Source organism: Mandrillus leucophaeus, unplaced genomic scaffold, assembly GCF_000951045.1.
Source record: "Mandrillus leucophaeus isolate KB7577 unplaced genomic scaffold, Mleu.le_1.0 Scaffold300, whole genome shotgun sequence".
Taxonomy (NCBI): Eukaryota; Metazoa; Chordata; class Mammalia; order Primates; family Cercopithecidae; genus Mandrillus; species Mandrillus leucophaeus.
The window spans coordinates 2,384,784-2,396,227 of NW_012103144.1; the positions used below are offsets into that span (position 1 = coordinate 2,384,784).

The 11,444-nt window shown below is 48.8% G+C and overlaps 2 protein-coding genes across 2 annotated transcripts in view; one reads left to right on the top strand and one right to left on the bottom strand.

Moving 5' to 3' along the window:
* DPPA5 (developmental pluripotency associated 5) overlaps positions 1-352 on the bottom strand; it is a 13,071-nt gene extending 12,719 nt beyond the window's left edge. Inside the window, exons 1-2 of the mRNA XM_011987119.1 lie at positions 200-352; positions 7-118 (exon numbers count right to left, since the gene is read on the bottom strand). Coding sequence (XP_011842509.1) covers positions 7-118; positions 200-311 — 224 coding nt within the window. The 5' untranslated portion in view covers positions 312-352. The remainder of the gene's footprint in view (positions 1-6; positions 119-199) is intronic.
* Positions 353-9,196: 8,844 nt separating this feature from the next.
* KHDC3L (KH domain containing 3-like, subcortical maternal complex member) lies at positions 9,197-10,540 on the top strand. Its single transcript, XM_011987109.1, has 3 exons — positions 9,197-9,410; positions 9,597-9,776; positions 10,052-10,540. The coding sequence occupies exons 1-3, from the start codon at positions 9,242-9,244 to the stop codon at positions 10,354-10,356; spliced, it is 654 nt and encodes a 217-aa protein (XP_011842499.1). The 5' UTR covers positions 9,197-9,241; the 3' UTR covers positions 10,357-10,540.
* The last annotated feature ends 904 nt before the right edge of the window (positions 10,541-11,444 follow it).

Here is an 11,444-nt window from a genome sequence, read left to right on the forward strand (position 1 = left end):
TTGTACAAATAGGAACCGTAAACCACGACCTCGGTGAGGTCTGAAGACTCCAGAGCCTTCAGCTCGAGCATGGCCTTGCTCACTTGCTCGATGTAAGGGATTCGAGATCCGTCCGGGCCTGTTGGGGGAAAGAGGTGAGAGCCCCGGGCCGGCGGAGACTCCCGAGCCGGGGCAGCCCGCCAGTACTGGGCACACTCACCAAACATGGCTCTCAGCAGCCGCGTCTGGACCTGGAACACCTCTGGATCTTTCAGGTCTTCGGGAACTTTCACCCACGGCGGGATATTTCTACGTGCCGGGAGAGTTCCCATCTTATGACCCTCAGAACCAAAATCACGCTCCAGCGCACGCCAGGCCTTCCCGCGCGGGCCGAGCCTCAGGGCTGGTAAAGCCTCGCACCTGGTGGCCCCGCCCCCGGCCCGGCCCCGCCCCCCGGTCCGGGCCAGGACTCAGGCCAGGACCCTGGGTCCGCGGCCGGCCGCCCTGGCTGCGGTCCAGCGGGTTGCCATCTCCTCCGCTTCCCGCGACTTCGGGAGAGCCTCACCCGGGCCCAGCTGTCTCCAAGTTAACTAGGGTTTCCACCTGCATTGACCTGTATCTTTCGCACCAGAATCCCATGGGCTTGGGAATGGCTGGGGGCAGGGCGCTCTTGACTCTTCCCCTAGGGAACAACCGGTGGGACCTGAACTTCGGAAAGCGGCGTTCAGGCTTGATGGTGCGAGGACCACCCAGTAGCTGCCAAATCCAGTTCCTGCCTCACACGTTCCAAAGAAGGGTCCGTATCCCCTCGGCCGTAAGGAGCAGGACCCGCGGCTCCACTTTGCTGGCGACCCGGAGAACGTCCCTGGAACTCTGGAGGAACTCCTGCCATTGAACAAAAGAGAAACCCGAAATTCGGAAATTGATTGTCTTACCTGAAGGGATTAGCGTGCCTCCAAGCCCCTGGCTCTAGAGCCTTTGAACCTACCGGGATTTCAAAGCTCGCCTGGGCCCTGCCTGCGTACTCCGGCCAAAACCGGTCCAGGCTTCTGGCTCGTCTGTAAATAAATTTGGTTTATTCGTTTTTTAAACATAGTGTTTGGAGCGATGCACTGGATTCACTCGATGAGAGTGTGATTTCACTGTTTTATGGCTTTACAGATGGTGATTAAGCTGGCATTTCCAGTCCTGGTAACACCTAATACCCCCTTAGCTGTACATTATTTACTGTTTCTTAAGGCAGACCTCTTCACACACACACACAAACTATGGGTTATTTTGCAATCACCAGTATAGTTAATTTAGAAAATGATCATCAATAGCTAAAACTATCAGATGAAGACTGTTGAGGAACTAGTTAACCCAAGTTAGCATCACCAATAATGGGACAAATGGACTTCTGGTTCAGTATCTGAAAACAAAAAGAGGACTGTTTTATTAATTTACTAAAGAGACACTAAATGCTGTGTGCATAGTTCAAATAATTCTGAATCAAAGATTGGAGGTGCATTTCAGGACAATGAAGGAAATTGTAATATGCCCTATGTTTCAAAGTAGTATTAGAAACTTCTAAAATTTAGAAACTTCTAGAGTGGGATAAGTGTACCACAATTATGTAAGATAAGGTCATTATTCTCAGGAATAATGCTAAAGTATGTAGAGTGAATTGGGTTTCTTTGTTTTTATTTTTATTATTTTTTAAATTAAATTTAATTTTTTTGAGACAGAGTCTCACTCTATTGCTCAGGCTGGAGTGCAGTGGCACGATCTCTGTTCACTGCAACCTCCACCTCCCCGGTTCAAGCGGTTCTGCTTCAGCCTCCCCAGTAGCTGGGATTACAGGTGCCAGCTATCATGCCCGGCTAATTTTTGTATTTTTAGTAGAGACAGGGTTTTATTATGTTGACCAGGCTGGTCTTGAACTCGAACTCCTGACCTCAAGTGATCTGCCCACCTTGGCCTCCCAAACTGCTGGGATTACAGGATTACAGGTGTGAGCCAGCACAGCTGGCCAAATAATCAACTCTCTCTCTCTCTTCATATATATATATGTATGTATATATGTATATATTATATATAATTCATCGTGCCTAGCTAATTTATTTTATTTTATTTTATTTTATTTTTGAGATGGAGTTTCGCTCTTGTTGCCCAGGCTGAGTGCAATATATATATATATATATTCTCAGCTCACTGCAACCTCCGCCTCCCGGGTTCAAGCAATTCTACTGCCTCAGCTTCCTGAGTAGCTGGGATTACAGGCACCCATCACTACATCGGTTAATTTTTGTATTTTTAGTAGAGATGGAGTTGCATCATGTTGGCCAGGCTGGTCTCAAACTCCTGACCTCCTGATCCTCCTGCCTCAGCCTCCCAAAGTGCTGGGATTACAGGTGTCAGTCACCATGCCCAGCCATAATAAACTTTCAATTTCCCATCTCCCATTCCACTTGCTGCCCAAGCTCCATTTTTCCTGTCACCCAGACTTTTATGAAAAGCAACCCTCACTTCTACTTCTGTATACCTTACTTATTCCTAAACATGTTATTCCATGGTACCTTCCTTTGCATTTCAAGAAAAGTCACTCTGGACCTGCACTGTCCAATACAAAAGTCACTAGTCACATGAGGACTGGAAATGTGTCTAGTCTGATTTGAGATGTGCTGTAAGTGTAAGCTACTTGTAAGATTTTGATGACATTAATATCAAAAATTTAGATATTCTCATTGATAATTTTAGACTGATTATATGTTAAAATTACAATATTTTGTTTTTTCCTTTTTTTATTTTTCATTTTTTCAGTTAAAACAGGGTCTTGTTGGCTGGATGGGGTGGCTCATGCCTGTAATCCCAGCACTTTGAGAGGCCAAGGCTGGTGGATCGTCTGACCTCAGGGGTTGAAGACTAGCGTGGGCAACATGGTGAAACCCAGTATCTACAAAAAAGACAAAAATTAGCCAGGTGTGGGGGTGCATGCTTGTAGCCCTAGCTACTGGGGAAACTGAGGCTCAAGGAATTGGTTGAGCCCAGGAGGTGGAGGTTGCAGTGAGACAAGATTACGCTCTTGCACTATAGCCTGGGTGACAGAGTAAGATACTGTCTCAAAAAAAAAAAAAAGAGAGACAGGGTCACGCTATGTTGTCCAGGCTGGTCTCAAACTCCTGCACTCAAGGGATCCACCCACCTCAGCTTCCCAAAGTGCTGGGATTACAGACACAAGCCACTGTGCCCAGCCAAAATGATAATATTTTGAATCTATTTAGGTAAATAAGATATAATATTCAAATTCATTTCACACGTTTCTTTCTACTGAGGCTATGAGAAAGTTAGTATTATTTGTCTCTCATTCTATTTCAGTTGGACAGTGTTGCTCTGGATGGTTTCCTACAACTTTCTAAGTGTCTAATCCAAAACTCTTTTATATATACATAATTCATCATGCCTAGCTAATTTATTTTATTTTATTTTTTGAGATAGAGTTTTGCTCTTGTTGCCCAGGCTGGAGTGCAATGGCGTGATCTCAGCTTACTGCAACCTCTGCCTCCCGGGTTCAAGTGATTCTCCTGCCTGAGTAGCTGGGATTACAGGCATTCATCACCACGCCCGGCTAATTTTGTATTTTTAATAGAGACAGGGTTTCTCCGTGTTGGTCAGGCTGGTTTCGAACTCCCAACCTCAGGTGATCCGCCCACCTCGGCCTCCCAAAGTGCTGGGATTACAGGCGTGAACCACCGTACCCGGCCCCACCTCCTAGGTTTAAGTGATCCTCCCACCTCAGCCCCCAGTAGCTGGGACTACAGGCACAAAACACGGCGCCCAGTTAATTTTTGTGGGTTTTTTGTTTGTTTGTTTCTGTTTCTGTTTTGTTTTATTTTGTTTTTGTAGAGACACTTTTTCATCTTCATGTTCTCGAGGCTTCTACATGTCCCAAAATAAACACATTGGCTTCTTGTCTCCCCTTTGGCTCCTCCGCTTATTTTGGATTTTGTTTTTTGTTTGTTTATTTTGAGATGGAGTCTCATTCTGTCGCCCAGGTTGGAGTGCACTGGCACCATCTCGGCTCACTGCAGCCTCCTCCCAGGTTCAAGCGATTCTCCTGCCTCAGTCTCCCGGGTAGCTGAGATTGCAGGCGCGCGCCACCAGGCCCGGCTAATTTTTTTGTATTTTTAGTAGAGACGAGCTTCCATGTTGCCCAGGCTGGTCTCGAACTCCTGAGAACAGGCAATCTGTCCGCCTCAGCCTCCCAAAGTGCTAGGATTACAGGAGTGAGCCCCCGCGCCCGGCCTCTCTTCACTTTGTACACCTCAGTACTATGAGATTTTTTAAACTGTGATTACTTTTATTCGTTTACTTTGCATTCAGGCAAGGACTCCAGGATCCTGATCACCTCCCGTAAGAGCCGGAGGGTGGGGAGGCCGGCATGGCCAACAGCGCTAGGGGTCCTGGCGGGGGGTCTGAACTAGGCGTGAGGTCTGGAGGCCCCTCGGCTCCTGTGTCCTTCTGCTCTTAGGCGCTCTTAGGCGGCCCAGCCGGCCACCGGGCCTGGAGTGCAGGGCTTATGGGAGGGACTCTGTACAGCGAGGGGGCGCTTCCACCCCACCCAGCGCAGCCCGGGTGCAGCCCGAGGTCCCAGCTGGGGAGGGGTCGGGGGCCCTTGGCTGACTGGGTCCTGTCACGGCCCCTTCCAGCTCCACAGACAGCGGCTTTTTCTTTCTTAGGAAATCTGCAGAGTACAGAGAGTCCTTCCAGGGCAAGAGCTTAGTCTATATTGGAAGAGCCTAGTAACGAGAAGAACTCTTGCCAAGGAAAATGGGATTGAGAAATGCTGCATGTGGGAAACTTGAGCCTGTCCTTGCATTTATCCCATGTAATCCTGGATAAAACGCACTCTCCCTCCTCCACAGCATGTTGAATGTGTCCTCTTCCTCTCCAGTTGGGTTCTACTTGGTCCTTAGGAATGCCTGCCTTGCCCTCTGTCTACTTCGATCTGAGCTGGATTTCTGTTGTTTAAAATGGCGGTTTCTCCAATACACCTCAACATCTTGCAAACGGGGATTTTTGCTAGGATACTGAAGGCCAGAATTTCAGTGCAGGTTTGAACCAACAGTTGGAAAGTTAAACTTTGAAGACTTGAGTTATTTCAACAAATTATTTGGAGAAAAAGTTTTATTTATTTATTTATTTATTTATTTTTGAGACAATGTCTCACTCTGTTGTCCAGGTTGAGTACAGTGTGGTGATCTCAGCTCACTGCGGCTTTGGCCTCCCTGGTTCAAGCAATCCTCCCACCTCAGTCTTCCAAGTAGCTGAGACCACAGGCACGCACCACCATGCATGACTAATTTTTTAGTTTTTATAGAGATGGGGCTTTCCCTAAGTTGCCCAGGTTGGTCTAGAACTCCTAGCCTCAAGCAATCCTCCAGCCTCGGCCTCCCAAAGTGCTGGGATTATAGGTGTGAGCCACCACACCCGGCCCTGGAGAAAATTTTTATAACCAAATGTTAAAGGTCACTTCTGCTGTAGGTCTGGGTTGCAGCAAGTGTCCTAGAGGACATCTGGCCATTGCATGGGCTCTGCTTGCCACCCATCCCTACTTGCATTTCTCAATAATGATTTTTTAGGAAGGAGGAACACTTACAAGCATATGCATTGGTTTTACCCAAAATTAATGTCAATGTTTATCACATTATAATGTTAGCAACAAGGCTGGTGAGTATATAGGTTGGTTCGACCTCAATGGGATGCCATTTGGCAATACCTTATCAATTGGAAATTTACAGATCCTTTGACTCAGCAATTCTACATTTGAAATTTAATGCTATAGTTATACTCCCCCTTGTAAGAAATGACGTGTAGGGTACTGATTCCAATAGCAGTACCAGCACAAGTAAAGATAGCATACAAGGTAAATATTCCTGAGGATCGGGAAAAAACACATATTAAAGAAATAAGGCTGGTTTCTGTGGCCCATGCCTGTAATCCCAACACTTTGGGAGGCTGAGGTGGGAGAATCGCTTGAGCCCAGGAGTTCGAGACCAGCCTGGGCATACAGTGGCCATGTTGCAGGCACTGAGACATGGTGAAGCCCGTCTCTATTAAAAATACAAAAATTAGCTGGGCGTGGTGGCAGGTGCCTGTAATCCCAGCTACTCGGGAGGCTGAGGCACGAGAATCACTTGAACCCAGGAGGTAGAGGTTGCAGTGAGCCGAGATCACACCACTGTACTCCAGCCTGTCGACGGAGCAAGACTCCATCTCAAAAAAAAAAAAAAAGACTAGCCTGTCCTAAAAAAAAATTAAAATGAATTAGTTGTGGTGGCACATGCCGGTAAGCTGAGGTGGGAGGATCACTTGAGCCCAGAAGTTGGAGGCTGCCGTGAACTATGATGGGTTACTGCACTCTAGCCTGGGTGATGGAGTGAGACGCTGTCTCATCAAAAATAAATAAATAAATAAATCCATTATTAATATCTAGAAAAACAAAACTTTGTCAAGGAAAGAAATTATAGTAAAGTATATACAGCTATGAATAGTTTACAAAGTCCTAATAGTGCAAACATTGAATATTGATCTAACAAAATCATATCTCTGTTTTAAGAGGATCTAGGTCTGATGCATGTAGTTAAGTCCCAGCTTACCTGGGTTGGAAGAGGGTGAAAGACAGTGGTAGATATATAAATCCTAGCCTCCCAAAGTGCTAGTATTACAGGCGTGAACCACCATGCCCCGTCGTTTTTTTTTGTTTTTTGTTTTTTGTTTGTTTGTTTTGTTTTTGTTTTTGTTTTGGGGGGGTTTGTTTTTTGAGAGGGAGTCTCGCCCTGTCGCCCAGGATGGAGTGCAGTGGTGTGATCTTGGCTCACCGCAACCTCCGCCTCCCGGGTTCAAGCGATTCTCCTGCCTCAGCCTCCCGAGTAGCCGGAATTACAGGCCCCTGCCATCACGCCTGGCTAATTTTTGTATTTTTAGTAGAGATGAGGTTTCACCATTTTGGCCAGGCTAGTCTTGAACTCCTGGCCTCAGGTGATGTGCCCACCTTGGCCTCCCAAATTGCTGGGATTACATGCGTGAACCACTACGCCTGGCCTGTTTTTTGACTTTTTAATAAAAGCCATTATGACTGGCGTATGATGATATATCGGTGTGATTTTAATTTGCATTCCTCTTCTGATTAGTGATACTGAGCATTTTTCATGTGTTTGTTGGCTGCCTGTATTTCTTCTTTGGAGAAACATCTCTTCATGTTCCTTGTCCAGTTTTGTTTGTTTGTTTCTTTGTTTTGTGGAGACAAGAGTCTCGCTGTATCCCGCAGACTGGAATACAGGCTCATTGCAACCTCTGCCTCCCACGTTCGAGCGATTCTCATGCCTCAGCTTTCCGAGTAGCTGGGATTACAGGTGCCCGTCAGCACGCCCGGCTAATTTTTGTATTTTTAGTAGAGACAGGATTTCACCATGTTGGCCGGGCTGCTCTAGAACTGCTGGCGTGAGCCACCGCATCCGGCTTTGCCCAGTTTTTAATGGGGTTGTTTTTTCTTGTTGTTTTGCAAAGTACTTTAATTGTCTCAATTAGCAAGTAAGAATTTCCCAACTACTAAATCATTCCTATATATTAAATATATTCAGCCGGCTGGGCGCGGCCTGAATATATACATTTGGTCTATTAATGTGGCAAACCTGAAGTTCTCTTTAGTGTTTCAATACTGAATAAAAATAAATTATAAATTATTATTTATCTTATAGCAACACATTTAAAAGTTATTATTTTCACACTTTTTTTTTTTTTTTAATAGAGGTGGAGTTTCACCGTGTTAGCCAGGATGGTCTCCATCTCCTGACCTCATGATCCACCCGCCTCAGCCTCCCAAGGTGCTAGGATTACAGGCGTGAGCCGCCGCACCTGGCTCAATTATTATTATTTTTTGAGACAGGGTCTCACTCTGTCACCCCATGGGGAGTGCAGAAGCACCATCACTGCTTACTGTAGCCTCAGCCTTTCTGGGATCAGGTGATTGTCCCACCTCAGCCTTCCGAGTAGCTGGGACTACAGGGGTGTGCAACTTCTCCCAGCTAATTTTTGTATTTTTTTTGTAGCGATAGGGTTTTATCATTTTGCCCAGGCCAGAAGGATTGCTTGAGACCAGCTTGGGCAACATAATGAACCCTTGTCAGAAAGGGAAGGGGAAAAGAAAGGAAAGGAAAAGGGAAAGGAGAAAGGAAAGGAAGAGGGAAAGGAAAAAGGAAAGGAAGGATGAGACAAATATAATTGTGTTATTTAGAGAACAGAGGCATCACTGGGCATGGTGTCAGAGGCTTGTAGTCCCTGCTACTGGGGCAGCTGAAGAGGGAGGATCTCTTGAGCCCAGGAGTTGGAGGCTGCAGTGAGCTATAATCACACCACTGCCCTCTAGCCTGGGTGACAGAGACCCTGTCTCAAATTTAAAAAATTAAAAATAAAAAAGAACAGAGATGTCAAAAATTTTCAAGGAATCTCCTCTGGTGTCCAAACCACGAGAACCATCTGTGGTTAGGTGTGTTCATTGCTGCATTAATTAAAAGCGCGTTATAGTCCCACCACTGGGGAGGCTAAAGAGGGAGGATTTTTTTCAGCCCTGGAGTTCGAAGCCAACCTGGGCAACACAGCCAGACCCCATAACTTTTTTTCTATCCCCCCCCCTTTTTTTTTTACTATGCAAATCTCACTACACAGACCCTATAGCAAAATAAAACAAAACAAAAAGGCGGGCGCTTATTCTGCTCTGTACTCAGCTGTCTCAGGCAAGTGACAGAATAATCTGAAAACCTGGTGCCAGAGGGAGAAAACGTAGTGGCCAGGGATCAGAAGCGAGTGAGGGATCTATGAAGTATTCATTCTGCAAGTATCAGTTCCTTTCTCTGGGAGAGATACTGGGCTTGTCCACGCCTTCCTGAGTCCATGGTTGACTCCCGCTGGGCACCAGCGGATTCCTGGTGCCCAGAGCCCGGTTCCTCTCACCGGGTGCGCTGGGGAAAGGGCTGCTCCTGACAGAAGGGACACTGAGAGCAACTCAGGAACCGGTGCACTTGCGCTGCCTCGGAAAAAGCCGGGGCTCCTGGAGGCGGAGGCGAGGCCTGGGACCCAATGAAAAGGGCGCGGTTGGAGAGGAGGGGCTGGCCAAAAGCCCTTTAAATAAGGCCCAGGCGGAACCGCAGTTCTAGTTGCCTAGCTCCAGCTTGGCCTTTGGGTTTGCTGTGGTGGTCTTGTCTCCTGCAGGACCGGGCGCAGCATGGACACTCCCAGGCGGTTTCCGACGCTCGTGCAACTGATGCAGCCAAAAGCAATGCCAGTCGAGGTGCTTGGTCACCTTCCTAAGCGGTTCTCCTGGTTCCACTCTGAGTTCCTGAAGAATCCGAAGGTAGTTCGCCTTGAGGTTTGGCTGGTGGAAAAGATCTTCGGTGAGTGGAGCAAGGAGGGGCAGCCCCTATGCGGCTTCTTTCTGCCGCCCACACCCACATCCCACTGCGTTCCAGGGCAAGCCTCCCCGGTAGCCAATGCCCTCTGGCTGTCTCCTCCTTCCACTTTCCCCTCCCAAGACCCCCGGGAGCCACCCAACCCTCACAGCCTCTCTGCTACCCGCGCAGGCAGGGACCGAGAACGCATCCCGCACGTCCAGGGTATGTCCCAAATCTTGATTCATGTGAATCGGTTGGACCCTAACGGCGAGGCTGAGATCTTGGTATTTGGGAGGCCTTCTTACCAGGAGGACACAATCAAGATGATCATGAACTTGGCTGACTATCACCGACAGCTCCAGGCGAAAGGTACGGGGCTGGTAATGGGGCTACCTGGAGCAAACCCTGGCTCCGTAGGAGTGATCCTGGGGTTTCCTGGCTGCTGGGGCTGCAGTCTCGCCCTCCCAGTCTGCCCCCGGTTAGTGGGTGGGAGAGGGGGCGGTTGCCATGGATCCAGAAGGCCAAAGTGAACCCGCGTTCTAGGATTCCTGGCTCCTACTCCCGCAGGCCGCTTGGGTGACTGTCCTTTTTTGGAGAGGATATAGGGACACAGCTGTGGCCTCCGCACACTACTCTTCTTCCAGGCTCAGGAAAGGCCCTCGCCCAGGATGTCGCCACTAAGAAGGCCGAGACCCAGCTGTCTTCAACAGAAGTCCGGGAGGCCGGGACCCAGCGTTCGGTGGAGGTCCGGGAGGCCGGGACCCAGCGTTCGGTGGAGGTCCGGGAGGTCGGGACACAGGGTTCTCCGGAGGAGGTGCGGGAGACCGGGACCCAGCAGTCTCTCGAGGCTGCCAACCAGTCGGGGACCCAGCGATCCCCCGAAGCTGCCAGCAAGGCAGTGACCCAGCGGTTTCGCGAGGATGCCCGGGCCCCAGTTACCAGATTATGAAGGCTTCTCGAGCCCTGGAGCCAGAGCCAGTCAGGGGTTAAAGTGAAAGCCCGTACTTCGCCCAGAAGCTGCGGTTGGGAGGAGGATGATGTAGATTTTTTGTTTTACCCCTTCTGTTGAATGGTTGCAAACACAAACTTGAGTTCTAATAAAGAATTGCAAACTGGAAGCCGCCCCCTACTTCAGTCCCCGAAGCTGGGGTAAGGGTGGATGATGTGGATTGTTTTTTTGTTGTTGTTTTGTTTTTTTACCCCTTCTGTTGAATGGCTGCAAACACAAACCTGAGTTCTAATAAATAATTGCAAAGTGGAAGTCCCCCTCTACTTTAGTCCAGGAAGCCGGGGTGGCGGGGGAGGTTGACGTGGATTGTTTTTGTTTTACACCTTCTGTTGAGTGGTTGTCAACACAAACTTGAATTCTAATAAACAATTGCATTTCCCTGACGTCTGTATTTTGGAAGGCAGAGGGGAGGGAAAGGCGTATTCCTCCAACAGCCCAGTTCTGCCCTGCGCCGCTCTCTACCTCGAGACAGGTAGGGCTTCTGGCTCCTAGCCGCCCGGGGTCGCAATCTTTCCTGGCTGTGGTCCGCTGTGCCCCTTGTACTCCTTAACCGCGCGCATCTGGCTTTAACAGGTGAGAAGCCTCTCTGGCCCACTAGGAAACCTCTCCAAGCCCGCTGTGGTTCTACTCAAGGTGACTTGGGATGAGAAAACCGGGTCGCTTGGGGACCAGCTGGATTTGGAAGGCCCTGGGTGTATGGCGACGCTGCCACAGAACACCTTCCCCGCTGGGGAAAATTACCTCGGGGAAGGGGGAAACCAAGAGAGCCGAGCTGCACTCTCCGACTGCACTGTTGCCGTCTTCAGGTCTTGCTTGGGTCACCCACCTTCCAGGAAGGTCTTGGACACCAGCAAGATACAGGCACCGGCTACTCTTTCCTCAGTTACTACGGCAGCGAGGAGCCTGAGCAGAGAACACTTTGGCTTCCCTCGGGTCACAGCTGTGGTCAGGGCACTGGGATGCAGGTCCCTGAGCCTGCGAATTAATCTAGAAGGATGCAAGCCAACAGCTGGGTGCTAGGATTAAAC

Bases quoted from the DNA above. Each gene is read 5' to 3' on its own strand.
- KHDC3L (XM_011987109.1), top strand. From the start codon at position 9,242: ATGGACACTCCCAGGCGGTTTCCGACGCTCGTGCAACTGATGCAGCCA. The intron at 9,411-9,596 runs GTGAGTGGAGCA...CTACCCGCGCAG, and splicing joins GCTGGTGGAAAAGATCTTCG to GCAGGGACCGAGAACGCATC. The intron at 9,777-10,051 runs GTACGGGGCTGG...CTCTTCTTCCAG, and splicing joins CCGACAGCTCCAGGCGAAAG to GCTCAGGAAAGGCCCTCGCC.